The sequence below is a fragment of the Grammomys surdaster genome, unplaced genomic scaffold (genome assembly GCF_004785775.1).
Source record: "Grammomys surdaster isolate TR1022 unplaced genomic scaffold, NIH_TR_1.0 126131, whole genome shotgun sequence".
Lineage (NCBI taxonomy): Eukaryota > Metazoa > Chordata > Mammalia > Rodentia > Muridae > Grammomys > Grammomys surdaster.
This window is the reverse complement of record NW_021620939.1, coordinates 841508-864156: the sequence shown is the minus strand read 5'-3', so window position 1 is coordinate 864156 and position 22649 is coordinate 841508. Positions and strand designations below refer to the sequence as shown.

Here is a 22649-nt window from a genome sequence, read left to right as displayed (position 1 = left end):
CTTAAGGCAACTTCTGAAGAAGGTGACACTTGCAGAAGTTACAGGAGCTGGTATTTTATATCATGACTGCTTAAAATTTTTTTGTTTATTATGGATCTGATAAAATCTAGATCTTTAATATTTTTAAGCCCAAGACCCCTGGACAGTGCGGCTCTTTTTAGTTTTTGCTTATATCTAATTCATTCTTTGCGGCAAATTAAGCTGAATAAGCCTGGGAATAAAGTTTGGAAAAGGTTAATAAAATTCTTTGTGTAGTTAAAAATGAAGAAGAAGAAGAAGAAGAAGAAGAAGAAGAAGAAGAAGAAGAAGAAGAAGAAGGGGAAGCAGCAGCAGCTGAGATAAGGGAGAGCTCACTAGAGTCCATAGCTCAGCTCAGCAGAGGGAGGGCAGAGAGGGTGTGAAGGACAGAGCAAAATCCCTGTTGGATATTCATCTGACAGAAGATTAACATCCAGAATTTACCAAAACTCAAAAACTGTCACAAGAACAGAATGATCCATCATGCACAAGAAAAGACCTGAGCAGATAACTTCCTAAAAGATGTGCAAAAGCCCAGTATATAATGTGTGTGTGTGTGTGTGTATAAAATGTATGCATATAAGTATACTCATAGCTATGGGTAAATGTTTAATATCTGCAGTCTTTAGGGAAGTGCTAAACTACATTGATACTTCAGCTGACCCCAGTTAGAGGCTGTCACCAAGGACATAACAATAAATCCCAGTGAGGATTCAGGAGGAAAGGCAACCCTATGTGCTGCTGGTGGGAAAACAGAGTACATAGCCACTGTGGACATACTCAGCATTCATCAGGAAGCTAAATGATAGCTGGTTTGTGGCCCCCTGTGGATTGCTGGTTAAAGTTCCATCATCCCTTGGGAAGCTGGAGGACTGTGAATTTGAGACCAACCTAGGTCTCAAAACAAAACCTGTTAGGGTCCAAGAATCGCTGAAGGAAGACCTCAGACTCAAATAGTATACAAAAGCAAAGAGTGTTTATTCAGCTGAATTTCCTGCATGCAGGGATCTCTCCATTCAGGAATGGAGACCAAGGTGTGCGCTCTTCAGGGTCAACTTAAAGCCTGTTAGGGTAGGAGTGGTGACTTTTACCTTTCTTTCCCTAGATTGGTTGGCTCTATCTCCAGGGGTACGGGTGGCTTTGTGATTGATTAGGACTCTTGGGACTTTCCAGGGTGGCAAGGCATCCTTGGATTGGCTGCCTGAAGCTGTGATTGGCTGAATACAGGTTCCTGGATCCTGATTCTCATTTCTGGGAAACAGAACCTTAGGCTTAGTCTCCCAAAATGCCAGTTTGCAGCCTGTCATGGAGTCAGCCTGGCTCTGGCTAACTTAGTCCTCTTGAAATCGTAAGAGGGGGCAGAGGAGCTATCCCAGTGGGTAAAGGGCTGACCTGATAGCATGAGAACCTAAGTTTGAATCCCCAGAACCCATGCAAAGCCAGACACGATAGGTGTGTCTGTAATCCCAGCATTCCTACAGGGGAGGGTGTGGCAGAGATGGAGACTCCTCAGAAACTCATAGCCAGCCTGGTCCATGGAGCAGCAAGCACCAAAATGACCCTGTTTCGCAGAAGGTGGAACTCGAAGACTGACATCTGAGGTTGTCCTCCGATCTTAACACATGTGCTGTGGTACTCACCCATTGTTGCTCACATATGCACACACATAACACAGACAAAACCAAAAGAAAAATCCCAGCCAAAAGTCAAAATAAAAGCAAAGAAAATCCTAAAACACAAAAATGAAGCTGCCCTATGGTCCAATTAGAGCTTTCTTGGGCATATCCCAGAAGGAAGGTAAGCCAGCACTCGGTAGTGATAATCTGCACCCAGTGTATAGTTGTGGGGCTATTGACTACTGAAGAGCAGATAGGGGAGGAAAAGCACAAATCAGAAGTAGCTTGGAAGAAAAACAAAAACAAAAACAAAAACAAAATCGTATTGAGACTGATCCTATGAACACTAACAAATAGGTATAAAGAACCCCATGCCAAAGAACAGAACAGTTTAAGCCCAAGAGGTGAGTCTTCAAAACCATGGCATATCAAAATAGAGACACGGAGAAGCTGAATGCAAAATTTAAAGATATTGATTTTTAATTGAAAGTCATACCACCAAGAAAACCTCAGGTTCCAGTGGCTTCACCAACAAATGCTTTCGAACATTTAAGGAGGAAAAAAGCCTGCACCAGCTCTCCAGCAATTCTCTACTTGCTTTCAAGGCTATCATAACCTCCACAGAGTCTAACGAGGGCATTGCAAATGGAAAAGGGCAAGTAAATCAGATCCTTTGATATAAGGGGCATGGTGGCCCATGACTGTACTCCTGGTACCTGAGAGGCAGAGGCAGGAGGATTGCTGCAAGCTCATGGTCAGCCTGGTCTACAAAGTGATTTTCAAACCAACCAAAACTACAGCATGAGACCCTGTCTCAAAACCAAGCCAAACCAAACCATGTGATATATGGGAAGGGTAATATATTGAGACCAGGGTGTGTTTATTCTAGAAATACAAGTTTTGCGTTGCCTCACCCTAACTAGGACAAGTATGCTGAGATAGAAAACATGGAGCAGACACCTACTGTCTTCATCACATCTACACAGAATAGTCAGACAAGGGGAAGAAACAAAGGATAGAACAAGAGAGGAGGAGAAAAGTGTTACCCACAGGCAACGCGATGCTGTGCACAGAAAGCCCAACAGGGCCTCCTTATTTAACTGTGAACAGTTGATAAGGCAATTTAGGAATGCCTCACTGGATATAAAATCCATGCATAACAATAAACACATTTTACAGACTAGAAACAAACACTGAGAAAATGAACATAAAGGTGAGACCATTTACCAGAGCATCTAAACTATTGCAATGTACATCCAGAAACAGCAAATACATCACAGACCAGCCTCTTCTGTGACCTACTAAGTGTTTCCAAGGGAAGTAGAGATGTAAGCCCTCCAGAGATGAGATGAGGTGGGGGTGGGGTGGGATGGGGGAGGCAAGAATGTCCAAACATTGTCTAACACATCAGCACACAGCATTTGGATTATTATAAAGCACTGATGTTCAGTTTTTGGAACATATTTTCCTTGCTGAGTTAGCAGAAAGCAGTCCTCTGAAGTCAACGGCACTCCATACCCTCTCAGTATTGTCCTCTGTATCAGGAAGTCTCACTGAGGACCCCTTTCAGTGTGGTGGTGACACAGCTCTCTGACCATCCTCCTGCCCCCAACACCTCTGTTTTGAATTTCTCATTGTCAGTGTCCTAGGAATTCCTGGCATCCCTCCTTGCAGGGACTCTCTCTCTCTCTCTCTCTCTCTCTCTCTCTCTCTCTCTCTCTCTCCTGGTCCGGTCCCTTGCTGGGTGTTAGCACATCATTGAAGTGGTTCAAGTGAGGTCAGTTTTCTTAGAGACCTTAAAGGGCTCTAAATAATTTTTATTTGGCTTTCGCCTTTGATGGAATTTTACCTGGAGGACCTCCAGGTTGGACATCATTGTCCAGCAGCATTGAAGGCAGGGATCGACTGTTCTCACTTCTGCTGAGCTGTGAAGCATGAAGCCATTCTGATTACTAATGTTTCCCAGACAGCTGGTCTTATTGCCTTTCGAGGGTCCTGTTTTGCCTTCAGTGTTCTGGTGCTCTTCTTTAGAGATTTCGAATGGTCTGTGTTCACATCTGCTCTCGGTGTGCTACAGGGATATTTGTCACTATTCTTTTGAGACACTGTCTCACTATGTAGCCCAGGCTGGCTTTGAACTTCTCGTCTGTGCCTACTAGGATTACAGGTATGCACCATTGTGCCCAGCAATAATAGAGAACTTCAACTCCTATAAGTCAGACAGGTCTGGGGATCTTGGGAGGGTCTTCCATTTGTGAAAATACTGTATTAGATATCTATGGCTGTGACACAAGCCCTCCCCAAACAGTAAACTTTCATCATCATATGAGTTTTATTTTTCATTTTATGTACACAAGTGTTTTACCTGTGTGTTTGTACAACTTGTGTGTGCAGTACCCATGGAAGCCAGAAGAGGGCATCAGATCCTCTGGAACTGAGAGTTACTGATGGACGTGACCTGCCCATGTGGGTGCTGAGCTCAGGTCCTCTGGAAGAATAGCCAGTGCTTTAAACCACCAGCCCATCTTTCCAAGCTCCACCTTGTGATTTTCATGGGCCAGGAATTGAGCAACAGATAAAGTCAGTGACTCTGGCTCAGTAGCCTTCATGAGGTGCCACTGAGAGGCTCTAGAGCAGTAATCTGGGAGACAAGAGTATTGAGAGCAATGCAGATGGTGGAGGCCTGGCTTGTGAAGTTTCACAGGGAAGCAGAGACTCTAGTGGGCCATTTGAGTTAAGAATTTGTCAGGTCTGGTCAGCTTGGGCTGAGGAGATGAACTGTGATTAACAAGACACCAGAACCACTCAAGTGAAACCTTTGCTTTGGTGGGATGGTGGATGTTGGTCAGCTGGGGCTGAAGAATCAGCTGTGACTAAGAAGAGAGCAGTGGCACCGAGGTGAAATCTTCCTGGAAGTGTTTCCTCAGAGCCAGCACATAGACGCTGTGTTCTAGGTTGCACCTTGTACTGGAAGATGAATTTGGCAATGTAAGAGCCACCCAGGTGGTACTGGTTCTGAACACATGAAGGATCATGGACAGCAGCTGAGGCTTGGCACTGTGCGGCAGGGTGGGAGTTCCTGAAGAGAGCTCAGGAGAGGCTACGGGTGAAAGTCAAGTCCAGTTGCAACAAGAGAGCCAAGAATGGCGTCTCCCGTGGAGATGCCAGCACCATGGGATGACCTCCAAGGACAGTAGTGGGTATGGCCTGGAGCCAGCCTGAGCCTAGAAGACAAGCTGTGTGTGCTGCAGAAGACGGAGCTGGAGAAGTGACCCAAGGGCCTTGGAAGAGTCCAGAAGACTGTGGGTGAATCCCAGATATTGAACATTGTGTTATTCATGCTGTTGGAGTGTGGTTTTGCTTTGTTAAGATTGTGACTGTGTCCTGGGTCTTCCCTCTTGAAGTATGAAAGTATTAAACTCAATTTGGGGTTTTACAGGAGTTCATAGTTGAGAAATTTCAAATGTTTGAAAGAGATTTTGGACTTTTAAGGAGACTGGATGTTTTTTTTAAACTGGGCAAGGAGTGCTTTATTCTCACAGCTGGACAGAGGCGACACCCAGGACCTTGGTAGCAGCATGTAGTCCCTCTCAGACCAGCTCTTCCTTTTGGCATGGCAGCTTCAGGCCATGAAGCTTTCAGAGTCAGGGTGACAGCCCCACCTGGGGGGAGCAGCAGTAGGCAGCAGTAGCAGCATCAGGTCACGGTGGGGTTGGGAGTGTTAGTCTAGCCAGATGGTGCTCATCCCTCTGGCTGGTGCCTGATGAGGACAGGGGTCTGGACAGTGAGCTGGGGACATCGAAGAAGCTCAGTTGGCAGTAAGGACATGACTGGAAATGTCATCTATGCCAGGCAGCATTCCCTGTGATGGCACTGCAGCCCTGCATGTGCCAGTGGTGTCTGAGGACAGAGTCCAGCTCCAGAGCCTCTTAAATGACATTACAGGACAATGCTCCAGGCAGTCCTGTCTGCTGGCAAAGATGAGGAGGTTTGGTCCAGCTAGGCGAGGTTCTGAGATTCAGTGCATTATCATCATTGCAAGAAGCACGGCAGTGTCCAGGCAGGCATGGTGCTGGAGGAGCTGAGAGTGCTACATCTTGTTCCGAAGGTGGACAAAGAGAAGACTCCAGACCGGATGTTTTAAAGGGACTGAACTTTAAACGTGTTTGAATTTGTAAAGACTGTGGGAATTTTCAAGTTATTCATGTTTTAAATGTAAGATCTTGGGGATGGATGAGAAAGGCAAGGTTGTGGCTTAACGGTGATGTGTTTGCGTGTCAAGATGACAAGAGGACAACTCTGCTGCATATTTTTATGTCAACTTGACACAAGCTATAGTCATCTGAGAGGAGGTAACTTCAATAAAGAAAATGCCTCTATAAGATTGGGCTGCGCCAGGCAGTGGTGGCACACGCCTTTAATCCCAGCGCTTGGGAGGCAGAGGCAGAGGCAGGCAGATTTCTGAGTTTGAGGCCAGCCTGGTCTACAGAGTGAGTTCCAAGACAGTCAGGGCTACACAGAGAAACTGTTTCTCAAAACAAAAACAACCAAAGACAAACAAACAAAACAACAACAACAACAACAACAACAAAAAGATTGGGCTGCAGGCAAGCCTGGAGTGTTATTTTCTTAAGCAGTGATTTATAGGGGAGGCCCAGCACTTTGCAGGTAGGGCCATCCCTGGGCTGGTGATTCTGGGTCCTGTAAGAAAGCAGGCTGAGCAAGCCATGTGGAGAAAGGCAATAAGCAGTATCCGTCCCTCCATGGCCTCTGCATCAGCTCCTGCCTCCAGTGTCCCGACCTGCTTGAGTTTCTGTCCTGTCTTCCTTTGATGACGAACAGCAATGTGGAAGTGTAAGCCGGATAAACTCTTTCCTCCCCAACTTGCTTTGGTCATGGTGTTTCATCACAGCAGTAGACACTGTTAGAGAGCGCATGCTCACTGGGATTTTCTGGTCCTTTTGTTTTGTTTTGTTTTTGTTTTTGTTTTTTGAATTCTTGACTCACACCATCCTCCTGAGAAGGTGTAAATGATTTTTCTCACCTCACGGATGAGGAAACAGCCAGGGAGGATGTGGCTCTTGCCAGGCCAGGTGGGAGTTGGCTGATCTGGTATCAGGGACAGAATAATCGACTTTGAAGCATGTATCTTTCACCTTCGTGAATTCCTGCCTGTTGGCAAACAGAATCGGATCCACAGCCCAGGCCAGCTAGTGCTGGGTACGGAAGAACCTAAAAGTCCTCACGGAGTTAAATCAATGTTTATAGAGGGAAACCTGAGGCTTCAATCATCTGTTAATGGCTCCTGATGGCACAAGGAGGCTTTCAGTGAGGTGAGACCAGTAGCTAAGAGGCCGTCTTCCTGGAAAGACGATCATTGCCGTCTTTTCAAAATGGACTTTTACATTCTTGCTGGGCTTTAAAAAACATCAAGTGGAGCTTTTACAGTCCAAGGGGATTCCCTCCCACAGCAGGTTAACACTGATTTGCTTCTGGTGTTCCTTGGGGGAGGTGTGGAATGAGATCTGATTCTCAAGACACTGTGCACAAAGGGCTCGTGGGACCCACACATGCCGTTACCAGGATGGGGCAGCCGAGGCCATGGAGGACTACGAGCGGCCTCCGAGTGCCTCCAGGGGAACGGCTTCATTCCATTTAAAATTTTTATTTACCCAGTGCTATTACTATTGTGTGTGTTTGTGATGTGTGTGAGGTCAGGCGTGCATGCCATGGCATGGATGTAGAGGTTAAAAGGTAACTATCAGGAGTTGGTTCTCTTCTTCTACCACGTGGGTCCTAGGGATTAGACTCAGGTCAATGGGCTTCCATCAGTCCTGTGCGACAAGCACTTTTACCCATTGAGCCAGATCACTGGCCCTACTGTTCATTTTTTTTTTTTAAATAATGTAACTAAATGGCCAATGTGAGTTTTCAGGTTTCTTTGGTGTTATATATACATAAAAATATATCGGCAAAAATATTGACTAGATAATTTGCTATCCTGAGGATACTTTTTCTTTCTTTTCATCCCTCTTCCTCCTCTTCAGAGACAGGATCTAACTATCTGTCCAATGTAGTCCAGGTTAGCCTACAATTCTTCCTGCCTCTACCTCTGCCATGCTGGGCTTACAGTATATACTGTCACACTCTGTTCGTATTTTAAATAAAACTCTTCTCACTGTTCTTCACCGCTCTCCTCTGCCATAGCAAGGCTAGGGAGGTACCTCTCTCCTCCTGTCTGCTGTCATCGCTCACACAGCATAGCCGTTTTTTGGATACTCATGGCTGTCTCTCTGCAATTGTGCTTACTCTCTAGGGGGTGTAAATGCCCAGGTCCTCTGCATAGCCAGGGCAACATGATGTCTGATTCTTTGTGACACGGAGGCAGTCATCTGGCAATGTCCACAAAGCTCAAGATGAGTGAATTCCCCCAGAAGAAGGGCTCCCTGGGATTCATTGATCGGTTGCCCAAGCCCCGATTTGTTTCTTGGAGATAAGTGCTATAAGCCAGGTGGCAAGCCCTCTCTTCCTGTAGAGATACATTTCCCTGAGAGCGGCAGAGGTCAAGGCTGTGTATCTCCTCCTTGACTTACTTGGGAGCAAGAAGGAAATTACTATTTAGGAAGTTGTAGCTCAGTAACCTTCTTCAGCCCACAACTCTTTAAACAACGCAGTAATCTACTGTTTCATCTTGAAATGACCAATCACTGCTTACTCTGAATGCTGGACAGTACTCAATCACAGGTGTAGTCGCTGGTGAGTCAAACTTTTCAATTTCTCTGTGGACTGAGAAACCCTAAGTAAGGAGGCTCTGTGGATCCTGCCCAGAGCCCAGGGATGGATAAAGCTCTCCAGAGCATCCAGGGACCTATTGTTCGGTTCTCAGGCATGGACTGACTTGGCGGGAGCCAGAGTCCCCCACCCCATGAAGCTGGGTAATTTCCTTCACTCCTTTGGTCTTGACTCCTGTTTGGCTATTAGTCAAGGTTGGCAAATATGTGTAATCCTCTCTTCTCACCCAGGATCTAGGATCTTTGATTACTGTGAGGCTCTTTCCTTTTGAGCTCAGAGGGAAGCGCAGACTCCTCATAAACCTAGGGCTTCAATCGGCGATGTTTAAATGTCTATACAGTTGGCTTGAGAGAAGAAATGGTGTGTGTGTTTGCATGTGTGTACTACCTATGTGAGTGTGTGTACATGTGTGTACCAGGAACTCAACCTCAGATGTCATCTACCTTTTTGTTAAGACAAAGTCTTTCTCTGGGACTTGAGGCTTGCCAGCTGGGCTAGGCTTGCTGGCTGAGAAGCTTCAGGGATCTGCCCATCCTTAGTGCTGGGGTTACAAACCCCATGCCCTTTCACCTGGCCTTTCCCATGGATGTTAGGGACCAAATTCTGCTCATTATGCTTGCACAGCAAGCACTTTACTGAGTCATTTCCTCAGCCCCAGAGAGGCAGGCATGTCTCCATGGACCTGCCCAGGTATCCTTTTTATACTCAGGCCCTCACTGCTGCTTTTAGTCACTAAATCAACCAGGCTTTCTGTTTATTTTCCATTCAATACAAAGAGCAACCTTGTTTAAAATATCCATAAGCAGGGCTGGGGCTATGGCCCAGTGGATAAAGTTCAAGCTTGAAGTTCAGAGTTTAATGCTCAGGACGCTTGTAAAAGCTGAGTAGGTGCCTGTAACCTCAGAAGTGAGGGGACTGGGACCAGGCAGGCAGGGTAAACTGGCTTTCTACAATAGCTGACCAATGAGCTCTGGATTCAATTGAGAGGCCCTGCTTCACTACAGTGAAGAGTGGTTAAGGAAGACATTTGATGTCCACTTCGGGGCCTCCAGATGCATGCACACACATGTGTTGCCATACATGTGAACATGCATACAGAGATGTATACCCCATACATGTGCAGAGAGAAGATAGGGATTGGGGTAGGGACAGGGAGAGGGAGAGTTCTTCTGCGACTTCCCAGAACACTCCTGATTTGCCAGTAGAAAATATTGTGCCTTTTAGTCCCAATTAGCAAAACTTGCCATTTTGCAGCTTTCCCATAAGATAATAGGTTCTCCTGGGGCCTCAGAGAGTCTCCTGCAGCTAGCTTTGTTGGTTGAGCTCAGGCAGGTGAGGATACAATTAGTGAGAGCTTCAGCGTGTTTGTGTTACTTTGGGTCAAACAGGAGCATCAAGCTCATGTTCCAGACCTCCTTTAAACAGACCGAGCCTCAATTAGATACGGGAACAGCAGCTCCACGAGTCTTTCACAGATGAGGAGGCCCTGAGTCCACCTTCACGTAGAAATCTTGCATTCAGTCACAGTCCACAGACTAAGCAAATAGCCCCTTACAGAGAGAGCCTCAAGAATAAGTTGAGGTAGTTGGTCTTGGTAAAGGGGTCACTTTTTTTTTTAATCTGTGAAGGTCACTAGCAACCAGCCCTCAGCCTCCCCCCCCAGGGCAGCTGTTCCTTCTTCCCTGGATTGGGATCCTCCCCTGAGAATCTTGGTGTCTCTCTCACCATCCAGGCTGTGCAGAGCTGAATGAAACCACAAGGGCCAGTCCTGGGAAAGTGAGACGCTCTACAAATGTTCTGGGAATGGCTGCTGGCAGCTCCGTTCACATCCCTTCTCAGTTTTTCCCAAGGAAACACTTACAGTGCATTTATCAAGCACCCCATGTGTGCCAAGAAGCAGAACCAAAGTGTGTGTTCCAAGAGTTCTCAGTTCTGAGAAGAGTGGACTGGAGCCCCCATCCTGAACCAAGAAGCTCCGCCCAGGTGACACTCACTTGCAAAGGAAAACTTAATTTTCTCCAGTGGACTGTCACTGGATGTGTTAGCCACACATGTAGGCCCCAGGCCCAGCAGCAGGTGGCCAACATAAAACCAACTCAATGGTATTTTTGTAGACTCTTTATCTCATCTTGCTTTGGGTAATTTTTTTTCAGTCTTACTTAGTCTGCTTGTGTATGTATCATGGTTTCCAATTTTGTGTGTGTGTTTTTAAATATATATGCATGCTTTGTCTTCATGCACACCAGAAGAGGGCATTACAGATGGTTGTGAGCCACCATGTGTTTGTTGGGAATTGAACTCAGGTCCTCTGGAAGAGCAGCCAGTGCTCTTAACTGCTGAGCCATCTCTCCAGCTCCACAATTTTGTATTTTTATTGGTTTGTGTGTATGTGTTTCTTTTTTTCTTTTTTTAATTTTTATGGCTTTTTGTTTGCTTTATTTTCTTCCTTCCTTCCTTCCTTTCTTTCTTTCTTTCTTTCTTTCTTTCTTTCTTTCTTTCTTTCTTTCTTTCTTTTTCCTTTTTTTTTTTTTGAGACAGGATTTCTCTAAGTATCCCTGGCTATCCTGGAACTCATTCTGTACACCAGACTGGCCTCAATTTCATAGAGATTCTGGAACTCAGATCTACCTGCTTCTGCCTCCCGAGTGCTAGGATTGAAGGTGTACAACACCATCCATGGGCTTGCTTTCTAAAATGAGAGAAAGAAAGGGCACGGCAGTGGATGGATGGAGAGGTTGGAAGGATCTGGGAGAAGGGAATCTGTAATTGGAATATATTGTATGAAAAATATTTTTTCAATAAAATTGTATGGAAAAAAAAACCTTCCAGCCCAGTGAAGAACCTCCAATCCCTTCTCATCACCAGATCATGCGAAGTCACACATGTTATGTGAACCCGGAAGATGGATGAGGACCAGGCAAAGCTTTTCCAGGAGAGAGGGAGGGAAGACGGTTGGTACAACAGGGACCAGCATGTTCGAAAACAGGGTAGCATGAGGGTTTGTGGATTGTGATGTCTCCTGAGGACTGTTGTCATAGCCCCTACCATTCGGGGGGGCACTCTAGGGGGACCTTTGCTCTGGAGTTTCCTGTTGTGTCCCATCTCAGTCTGAGGTGCTGAATACCTGAGTCCCATCGCTGGCCTTTTATGTTGCACAGGCATGGCCCCCAGGACATTGCAATCCCTAAGGTCAGTGCTGGCTCGGACTGGTGCTTCTACGGATCAGTGCATGCCATTGCTGGTGCAGGAGGACCACAGGGAGGCAGCCTTTGGTCTAAAGCTGCTGCTTACAGCTTACTCAATTGCAGGGGAGACTTCTCTCTATGGGCCCTCATCTGTGCCCCTCTTTGAAGAGCCATCTTTATACTGTCCTGGGAGTGAAACACTTGGCATGCTGTCTCTAGAGGAGAAGGGAGTGACTGGGCACTCTCTTGATTCTCTACTAAAATAAGCCTTTGTGTTCCATGCAAGTATTAACCAGGCCTGGCCCTGCTTAGTTTCGGAGATCAAGCTGGATCAGGTGTGTTCAAGGAGGTAGGATTGTAGACCTAAGATCATTTTTTGTTTGAAGACTTAACCTTGCCCACCAATGCCTTCTCCAGAGAACTTCCTTGGGAAGGATCATGAAAAGCATTTTGTCTGAACACAGCTCAGTGGGGTCGATGTTCAGATTAGAGGTTGGTGTGGACAGCAATGGCATAGGCAGGACTCACCTTGGCACACAGAGGCCCAAGCAGTGGCGCTGAGGGAGTGTGGGGGCCTGAACACTCACAGTGGATGGAGAAGCGCCTGAGACAAGACCCGAGAAGCCTCCATATGGACCAGATCTCACCTCAGAGGATACCAGAGGTCACAGGACACCCCGTGCATCTTCCCTGGGAATCTGACTGGTTTAGGAATAGTTTTTTTGACTTGAAGTCTGAGGACGAGGCGGAAGAAAAGAGACTCCATGGAGACATCCATGTCCAAGAAAGGACTGTCCAGGAGGCTCTTAGTCTTCTTCAGTTTTGTTTGCAAATCACAGATGACTAACCTCTGTGTGGGCTGCTGTTTCCCTGTAGTCCACCTGCTGGGCTCCATGCATCCCCTTGCCCGCAGGAAGTAAGAGGCGTGCAGTGTAGCACGCCTGGGGCTCAGGGAGCAGACTCTTAACACAGCAGGGCCCTTCAGATGTTGCCTAACTGACAAGCCCAGGCTGGTGCCTGCCATCATCTGTTCACAAAGACACAGCTTCACAAAGTCTCTGGACTGGAAGGAACATTGGAGGTCAGTCTCTTCCAGCCCTTGGGTGGGAACTTGCAGCCTGTTCCAATAATTTAAGAATTCATCCTTCTACTGTACAAAAGACTTGGAGACAGTTTGTTCCTACTTCTCCATAGTGGGTCATTAGAAACTTCCCTCACCCATGGATCAAAGTCCTCTGTGAACCCCCACCCCAAGGAGGAAGTGTAGCACATCTCATTTTTTTGTGTCTAGCAATGAGGGACGTGATAAGCCCAGATTTGGGAACACAAATCTTTTTGCCCTTCACACTACAGCTATGAGAATGGTCTCCATGGTTACAGCAGCTTCTCAGAGGTGTCTAGATTTTCATTTTTTTCCCTCTAGTCCCCTAAATGTCTAATTTATGAGTAATCAGTTTAGGCAACCTGGAAAGTTTCTCGTGTGTGTGAGTGTGTGTGTGTGTATTTGAATATCAAGAAACGTATATTATATATTCAGAACCCCAAAAGTAGGTTGACAGGAAAATTTTTTGGCACGTTTTTCTTCTCCCACTCTAAAAAGAAATTTGGGCTGACTTTAAAATGCTCGAGTTAAACAAGATTCAATGAAAGAAGCACGGTCTTCAGATTCTTCAAAGGCACGTGAGCTGTGGAGGGCTGGAGCTGACCTAATTATGTTTTCTTTAATGTGGAATAGCTATTTGCCCAACATCTGATTTGCATCTCACCATCACGTTCAAATGCCAGGGACATCGATTTCTTTTTTAAAAGCATCCTTTGAACATGAAAGTGTTGCCCTCCCCCCTTGTTTTTTTTTTCTCCTTGTAAGAGCTACGATAAGGATGGATCGATAATTACATTGTTGGATAAAAATGAATATAAATTTTATTGAAAAAGAACCCCAGCAACAGTGTGAGGACAGCATCCTCAACAGCTGGTGGCCTACACAATTCAGCACACAGGTTAGGAGAAATAGTCACCTCTGCAGCTTTACTTACTCCAAATGAAAGGAAACAGCAGACCTCAGGTAAACTGTCTTTGAAATCCGACAATAGTGAGCTGTGTGGTCACACCATTAACCTGGTGTTTACTGACAGCCAACCAAGTGTTGTTTAAGAATTAGCGGAGGGAGAACCCAACCACTTCAGTAAGCACGGCAGACAAAATGCTGGACCGCTGGGGGTAACTTTTCTCCTTTTCAAGTCCTTTGAGAATTTCGCAGAGTTTATTGGCAACGTGTCCCTCCTGCTTCACAACAGGAAATGGTTTTTTATATCTAGCTCAAATCCTTCATGCTTCAGTTAATCTATTTATGTCTCTTTAATCTCGGTGGGCCGGGAGGAGTCCATCCTGGTGGGACAATGTAACATATGGAGAACTCAAAATATTCACAATCAGACAGAGAACAGTCCAGCTGAGCTGGTGGCACTTTTGAAGCAAGCTGAAAGGAACTTAATTGCACCCTTTTGCCCCACCACGCCCCATCGTTCTGCACCCTGGCACCCATCCTGGGGCCTGCCTGGCAAAATGCTGAGTTTGATCAGTTTCAGCCTGTCATTGCCATAGTAATGAGTGTGATCACAACGACCCCAGCCAGGCATTCCTGTGCCCAGGCTTTCTGTCTCAGGAAAGGCTTTCTGGGCAAGACGTTCAATTCTTAATCCCATCCTGTCTTCTCACCACGTCAGGCCAGGAAGTCTCTCCAGGCTCTTCTCACAGTCTGCATGGCAACGCTGACCTTGGCATATCTACTATGACGATGACTCTCCATGATGTGGGTGCCGTAGGCAGCATAACTCGTCCACGAGGGACGAGAAAGCACCTAGTGATTTTTAACAAACATCATAGAAAGATCCAGCTTGTGGGTTTGGGGAGGCGGCAACTTCGCAATAGACCACCAGGGGGCGCTCGTGCCCTTTGATTGGCCAATGAGACGCGTGGACCAGCAGACAAAGAGGGGGATTTGAATAAAAAGCCTTCAAAACGCAACCTCCAAATTTCCAGCCTGAGCAGCATGCGTGTAAAAATTCATGAAGATTGGATTCTGTTTCATGTATCTTTGCTTCAGTAAAAAGAAATGCAGGCGTTTTTCCGAGTGCACCTACAGCTGCCTTGACAAAGGGGTTGCCTGGTTAAACGAGGAGGGCGGGGCGTGTGGTTGACCCGGGCCACTGGGAGAGGCCCGGGGTGGGCCTCTGGTGCTGAGGACAGCTCCTGTTTTGTGGGGTAGCATCCTCTACAAGCTCCAGAATGGATTAAATATGCTGTTTTGAAAAACATGGGGATCTTTTTTTTTTCTTTTTTCTTTTCTGCAGGGCTAGCAGTGGCTGTCGCGGCTGTGTCTAGCGAGTGGCAGGGATCGCAGAAGCACTATTTTGTTAAAACATAGCACATTTCCTTTCTGCTCATAAAATAAAAGGGGTGAGGAGAGGCTGTTCCCAGGCAGTGCAAACTCCACTGTTTTCTTGTAGTGGAGACACCCCACCCCCACCTCACTCGGCTTTTGTGCATTTTCCAGGAGTGAGTGACAAGATGCTGATGGGCCAGGACTGCCAGAGGACCCTGGACACAAGCCAAGGCAGCTCAGTCCCTAGCAGCCGTGCCAACAACAAGTGAGGCTCCCCAGCCTGGTGGAGGGGGCTAGCTGCTATCAGGTGGATAGCAGTGGGGACCTGTGGGAAAAGGGCAGAGGGAATGAAGAACTGAAGTTCTGGGATCCTAGGTCTTCAAATAGGCTCCTCTTGACAGACTGCCCACCCAGAGGTGTCGGTGCCTATGGTGGAGTCCTTTGTATTCCCCTACAGTCCCAGCATTCAGCATGGGGTCAGCCTCTTATCGAATGAGTCTGATAGCTCTTACTGAGGACAGGGTTGAATGCAGAGGCTGTGAGTACCCCAGGCTGGCTCTGGCTATAGCTGAGCCCAAGGATATTCCTCAGAGAGAAGTAAGGGGTGGGGGTCCTGAGAGGCGGCACAGTGAGCAGAGTCCTAGAACCCAGAAGTTTGGTGGGGATCATCCTGGAGCACATCCATGCACTGGGATGCTACTGCAGGAGCCTCTTGGGGACTCTCCTCAGGCCTTCCCTGCTTGCAGCAGCCTGCTTTCCTCTCGGCTGTTGCCATGGAAACACCAGCCTCAGGTGCTGCTAAGGGCCAGCTAGGCAGCTCAAGCTTTTTAGGACAGGCCTGAGCAAGTAAGAGGCCCACAACTGTTCCCAGGGGAAGGCTGAACTTAGGGCAAGGGTTGTCATCTCAGAGAAAGACAGGAGGGAAAACGGCTATGATAGGGCTTTTCTCAGAGACAGGCACAAACACTTTCTTTAGGGGCAGGTGATGGTCCCCTCAGCTTGGTTTGGCTTGTAAGAGACCATGTAAGGAGCAGCATCTTGTTATCATATTCTATCCCTAGTACTGTTGGGACTCGTCTGCTTGCCCAGGGCCCAGGTCTTCATTCATGGTCATCAGCCAGGCTCCCAACAGGCTATGTAGGCATTCGAGGCTCTTGATGATGGCTGAAAGGGCATCTCCAGGCCCTCAGCTAAACTCTGGTAGGCACACAGAATCAGGGGTCTTCATCCTTACATGTGGGTTGCTGGACTTCCAGAAACACTCCATCCCTGGTCCCCAGCCAGGACATCCATGTGTTTACACGGCTGCTTTTCTGCCCTTTATCACATCTCAAGAGATGCTAGGGATTGGGGGATAACAGCCTCCAGTTGGCTGAGGGTTAGCCAGCTTGTTCTCTACACCCATCTCCCTTTGTAAGCTCTTGAAGAGCATGACGTAACTAAAAAGGGCACTAGGAATGTGGGAGACGGGCAGGCCCATCATTCCCTGGGGTCCAGAAGTAGTGGGGAAACACCATGTTACTTGGGGAGAGGAAATGCACCTCTCTGAATAGATTCAGCCGCAGACAACACTGGGGCAGGAAGGAGAATTCTCTAGGCATCATGTGGAAAGCTTTTGACACCGGCAACACCTCTGCTTACCCACCCAGCTCTACAACGACAAAGTACTAACACAAGAGCAGGCACAGGCAGGGGCAAACACTTCACAATACCTTGGATTTACATAGCACCTTTTTCTTCTAGAGGGCCCTTGCCTCTGCCCCTTCATCCACAGGCACACTGAGGGAGACTTCGGCAGCATGAATTCCTCAGTGCCTGTGGCAAAAGCAGGGGAACTGGGGCAGAGGGGGCCGAGGCAGAGGCCTAGAGGTGATTTCATGCAGATTAATGGTGTCCCGGGCTCTCTGCACTTAGCTTGGGCCCTCCCTGGGCAGGGCTGGCCATAGCCCTGGGGACTGTGGAGAATGCAGCCCCTCACTGGTCATTCACTTTGTATTTCAGGATGTAGCTGTAGAAGTTGTGGTTAGCATTCTCTAGCACCATGACATAGACTTCTTGGCAGCCAGCTGTGTTGCAGCTGCCTTCCCAGTAGCCCTCGGGGTTAAGGGTGAGGGGCCACGTGTCCTGCCCTTTCACCAGGGCTTTGGCGATACCATGCAGCTTTAGTTTGAAGGCTATGTTGCGGTTGGCGGGAAGCACACCCGAGAGAGGCTCCAGCAGTTCATTGTCCTGCCCCCAGTTGCCGAAGCTCTCGGGGAACATAGGCCAGTTCACCTTGGTGTTGGCGCAGCACAGGAGGTAGTTGAAGACAAAGATGAAATTACCTTGTTCTTGCCTCTTCTTCACAAAGATCTTAAGGGCAAACTTGCCAGCATGGGGCAGCTGGACTTTCAACTCGGTCCTCTTCTCTCGGTTCAACTGGAAGATGTAGCGCCGCTGTGTTTCCTCAGTGATGGGGCCGTCATCGCCGTGGAGGGATGCCAGGACATTGATGCCCTCTTCCACACCAAAGCTGACGGAGCAGCGACCGTCGCTGGTGTGAATGATGGGGTCAGGGTGTGAGGGCTTCGTGATGCCCATCTGCTCCGAGAACCAGCTGGGGCCCACGGGCTGGTGGAGCTCAGTGGGCAGCTGGACAGAGAAGTCTACATAGTTGCACTTGAGTGTGTATTCTAACACCGAGCTGTAGATTTCTGAGTTGCCTTTGGCGAAGATCTGCAGCTTGTGGGTGCCCATGGTTGGAGGGTACACCTCCAGCTTCATCCCGTTCTTTCTGAGGCTCAGGAGCCCGTGCTCCTGTTTGCCATTGAGCATGAACATGAACAGTGTTGGGGCACGGCTCTCAATGGTCACTGTGGCTTTCCCATTCACTGCGGAGAGGAAGCCGTGGTTAGGTGAGACGGACCCACTGGTGCTGGTGAATGCTTAATGCCTTTGCATGGGATCTTGGGGAAGAGCTTAGTCTTAGGGAACATTTGGCAGAAGTGTGCTGAGCATCTCAGAAGAGGAAAATTATTGGGGACCCCAAAGGCCACTGAAGGACCCTGGCTGGCACCTCTGTATCCTCTCTGCCTCTTCTCTCCTTCCTGCATCCACTGACTCCCCTTTCTCTTTGCCCTACCCTCAACCCCTCTTCTGCTTCCTTCCCATCTCTATTCTTAAGACAACTCACAGGCACCAGGAAATATTCTTACAATATGTAGCATGAATATGGAATGGAGTTTTAGGTTAGTATAAATTAAGAAATCTGGTGTTTACATTTTTACATCTCCCAAAAAAAAGGCAAACTCAACTCAGCAATACGATCACAAGGGCGTTGTGGTCTGCTCCAGTCTTTCTTGCGGTTTAATGGCTCACGATGGAGACCACAGACTTCTGTCAGACTCAGGTGAGCTTTGAAGGGAGCAGCTGAAGTGGCCACATGTCTGTTACTTACCAGAGACCATGGAAGCTCTGCATCCAGATCAAGAATCCATGGGGGAGTGCAACGGGCAAGAAGCATCTGCTCCTTGACTGCGACTGTGCCCTGGTGCACCCCCTTCCCTATTCCCTTACTCCGTCAGCCTGAGGTGTGGGGTGGGATCAAAGCCATAATCCCTCAGGCCACCCTAGCTGATTGCTTCTGGGAGCTCAGGCCTTCTGTCTGGGATATATGGAGGCTTCCTGGTGGCAGAGCTGGTGCTGACAGTTTGGGCTTTGATGAGAAGGGAGAGGTGGGCTGGTCAGCCTTCCTGCCCCCTGCTGTGGTGTGCTAAGAGTAGGAACAGGCTCTGGATCCCCAGAGAGGCATGAGAAACTATCCTTTAGGGAGAATCCTTTGAGGTCCATGACTGTGATTCTGGGATCAGGCCTTGCCCCTCAAGAGTGTACAAACACCTGGCTGCCATGGTTTCCACGGTGTGTCAAGGGACAGCAAGTGTCAACACAGGCCATGGGAGACAGTTAAGCTTGTTGGTCTAAGCTTTTCTTGGCTCACTCTTGGGCAAAGGGAGCTTCAGCCATTACTGGTACCCCACTTTGTGTACCTGCCTCTCCTTACCTGTTCTGATCATGGATGTCTCCGGGTGGGCACTTAACATGCCTTTGTTGTAGAATTCACTCTTGTGGTACATGTTGTTCTCAAACTGCCTTAGAGACTGGGGTGGCTTCAGCAGTTGCCAGTTTTTGTTGTCTGGGAAGTGGTCCTCAATGAACAGGGCGGGGTGGGTGAGGAAGTAGAATTCATTATAGCTGGAATAGAGGAAGACCTGGTTAGGAGCCATGTGTAAGAGTAGGCCTGACCACTGCCACCCACACCTGCGTGTCTCCCGGGGGGTCGGGGGGGAGCTTTGGGAAACCTTTGTCTAGCTGACCCAACAACTGAATTGGGTATTGCTGACAACAGAAGCTTGTCTGCAGGATGGTCTGTGGCCCTAACGTGGGTACTGGAGACTCTTCAGTGGCTGTGTACAGACCCTGGGGCCACACAGGATCTGAGATCCCTTCTGAGACAAAGCCACAGCATGAACTCAGGGCCTGCTCCGAGAGCCTTAGGATGTTATGGATAGGGTGAGGTAGAAAGGACGGCTCTCTTTGTGTTTAACTCCCAAAAGTAGTTTGAAAGGACCAAAAGCGTGATCTGTGGTGCAGGTGTGGACAGAGAGAGCACAGGGAGGTAGGGAGGGGAGGGGCCAGTGTTCTAGTTGCACTGGACCCTTCTTGTCCCTGTGCCTAGGGGAGGGAGGGATGCAATCAGGGAATTTCTGTAGCTCCTTAGGGCTGGCCAGAGACAGAGACAAAGAGAAGAAAGGAGACAGCCTGGGCTTGGGAGGCTTTGTCCCATCTAAGGGGGACACTGTTGAGAGGAACAGCTGTATGTAGCTTAGCGTGGAAGACCAAGGTTTCACTTGCACACATTGGAGGGAACAGTCAGTTTCCCAAATAAAGGGGGACCAAGGCTGCCAAGGGACATCACAACCCATAATAATGCCATGCTTGGCTGAAGGCTAAGTTCAGGGTTGGCCAAGCCCTAGAGGATGAACGTGGTCCAGACTGTGCTATGAGGGCTCAGGTGGCTAAGCCCCACCTACAGCTCTCCTCTCTGCCAACTGCATCCTTCTTCCTCCTTCAGGAAATGGAGGAGAAGATGGAGCATCGAGGCACCGTAGCTGCTGGCATTGAGGCTCCTTAGCCTCACCCCCCTCCTCATGTGTAGCCTGGAGCAAACTAGAGGGGCTCCTGGGTTTAGCTGCAAGGACTCATGGAGAGTCAGAGTCACAGAAGGGTGAGGGTGACAAGAAAATTCAGCTCCTTGCAAGTGACCTGGAACCAGCTTTAGAGTAGGTGAGTGTGGCTAAGCAAGACTGTCCAGCCTTTCTCTCCCACTTGGTCCTTCCCTTCCCCCAGAAACTTCCCTTCTTCAACCTTGTCCCCACCCTACACACAGACAAGACACTGGCAAAACTGAGCCTGGTACTCACAGGAAGGTGAATTTGGAGGTGGTGGTGTCCACCAGGCCACTGCCCCAGGTGCTGTCCACCAGGTGCCAACGACCCTCAAGGTACACAGCATTCCAGGCATGGTCGAACTCTCCAGAGAAGCTTTGGCCGGTCTGGTAGCCAAAGCCCTTGGAGTAGCCAGGCACGGTGACACACTGCACACCAGCAACCCTGGGGGTGGGACATGGGTTTGAGAAAGGGTTTGAGTGCTGGGGTGTGTGGACAGGAATCCACAGTGCTAGCTCATGCAGACTGACTGCAGCTCTGTTGTTTGCTACTCCCCTGCGACTCTTCAGCTCATGTCTGAAGTGTCTCCCCAGGGCCTGCTTGACATGATCTGATGCACACAGCTCCTCAGGAAGAAAAATCAGGACAAGGGTGAGGACGGCCTCAAGACTGCAGGGAGCAGGGAGACTGAGATGTTCTTGGAAGAAAACCAACGTGATAGAAAGAGCTGCACACAGAGGCTGGGAAGCCAGTACACTTGGAGGGCACTGGTAGAGAGGGCAGAAGGTAGCCGAGGCTTCATTCCTGGCTGTTTCCTTCTGCATGGGTTTGGGAAGGCAGGCAAACTGGTATGTCCAGAACTAATCTAGGAGAACGGGCTAGTTGCCAGGAGATCTGACCATCAGTTTTGGACTTCATGAGGAAGGAACAGAAAGCACCATGGTGCATTAATATCTTTCACTGACTACCTGTCTGGGCCACTGCATTGGCTAGTTTTGCATCACCTTGACACAAGCTAGAGTCATCAGAGGACAGAGCCTCAATTGAGAAAATGCCTTCATAAGATTGGGCTATAGGCAAGATGTTAGGGCATTTTCTTAATTAATGACAGATAGGGGGAGGGCCCAGGACATTGTGGGTGGAAAAACCCCTGGACAATGGTCTTGGGTTTCCATAAAAAGCAGACTGAGCAAGCCATAGAGAGCAAGCCAGTATGCAGCACTCTTCCATGGTCTCTGCACCAGCTTCTGTCTCCAGATTCCTATCCTGTTTGAGTTCCTGTCCCAACTTCTGTCAGTGATGAACAGTGCTGTGGAAACATGAGCTGAATAAACCCTTTCCTCCCCAAGTTGCTTTGGTCATGGTGTTTCATCACAGCAATAGTAACCCTAACTAAGACAGCTACCATTTTGAAGTCTCTATCTGCCCAGTGAGACTGGTTAGCCTCAGCTTTGGAGTATTTTTGACAGGGTACCCTCATGGCATGCAGCAAAGCAGGTATCACTTTAGGGAAAGTTGAACTGCGGGGGATAGGTGCCAGTCACTTTTGGAGACCTCATAAAACCAGGTCTGGGCTGTATCCACCACGCTAAGGCTGAATCAGCAAGTCCCCTGAAGGCCCTGCCTTCCCCACATCCACTGGCCCCTCTCGTCAGCAGCTCCTCCTTAACATGTCTAGTGACAAATGGACAGTACCAGTCTGACCTACATGGAGCTGCTGGCCCTGGTGCTGCTCGTCCTGGTGCTGAGTTGCCCCGTCCAAGTACCTTTCTTGCATTTGTGAAAGCCACTATAATAAATTCACAAGTCTGCTCAGTCCTGGATGCCCAAAGTGATTCTTCAAAGAAACCCCATTTGCACCCCAACAGCTGTCCCACCCGCCACACTTGCTGACCGTGAGCATCTCTCTGATGCCCCCATCAGGTAGCAGGGCCTGGTTGCCTTCAGGTTGTAACAGGTCCGAATCCTCATCACATTAAACAACAGCGTCTTAGACTAATGGGGTAAAAAGATCGTGACTTTGCTGTGAGGCTAGGGAGAGGTTTCCCCACGAAGACGAGTATTTAGCTAGCATTTAGTAGAATGCCACATTGAATATTATTGATCTACACTTACATGTCATTTGTTGGGTCACTGTGGTAAATGTGGTAGGTAGCATGGAAAGGAAGAGATTCTCACTTCTCACATTTGCTTCACATGCAGATAATGATGGCATGTCACCACATCCGCTGTAGCCCTCCTCTCCCTGCAGAACCACGCCGAGGCCACTCACACTGAGACTCCTTACAGAGGATGACATGTGGTGGTCCCTGTTGAGGCTTGGTCTGTTACTATGTATTGTAATGCTGAATTCTGGCCCCCAAGGTCTGCTTGCCTCCAGAGACGAGGAAATCCTCACTTACACCTGTTGGGAGCCGACTCTTAGCCAAAAGTGGCTATCATCTTTACA

The 22649-nt window shown here is 48.4% G+C and overlaps 1 protein-coding gene across 1 annotated transcript in view; it reads right to left on the bottom strand.

The window, feature by feature from the left end:
• Positions 1-13511: 13511 nt before the first annotated feature.
• Ky (kyphoscoliosis peptidase) overlaps positions 13512-22649 on the bottom strand; it is a 38446-nt gene continuing 29308 nt past the window's right edge. Inside the window, exons 9-11 of the mRNA XM_028756743.1 lie at positions 20456-20644; positions 19036-19226; positions 13512-17866 (exon numbers count right to left, since the gene is read on the bottom strand). Coding sequence (XP_028612576.1) covers positions 16971-17866; positions 19036-19226; positions 20456-20644 — 1276 coding nt within the window. The 3' untranslated portion in view covers positions 13512-16970. The remainder of the gene's footprint in view (positions 17867-19035; positions 19227-20455; positions 20645-22649) is intronic.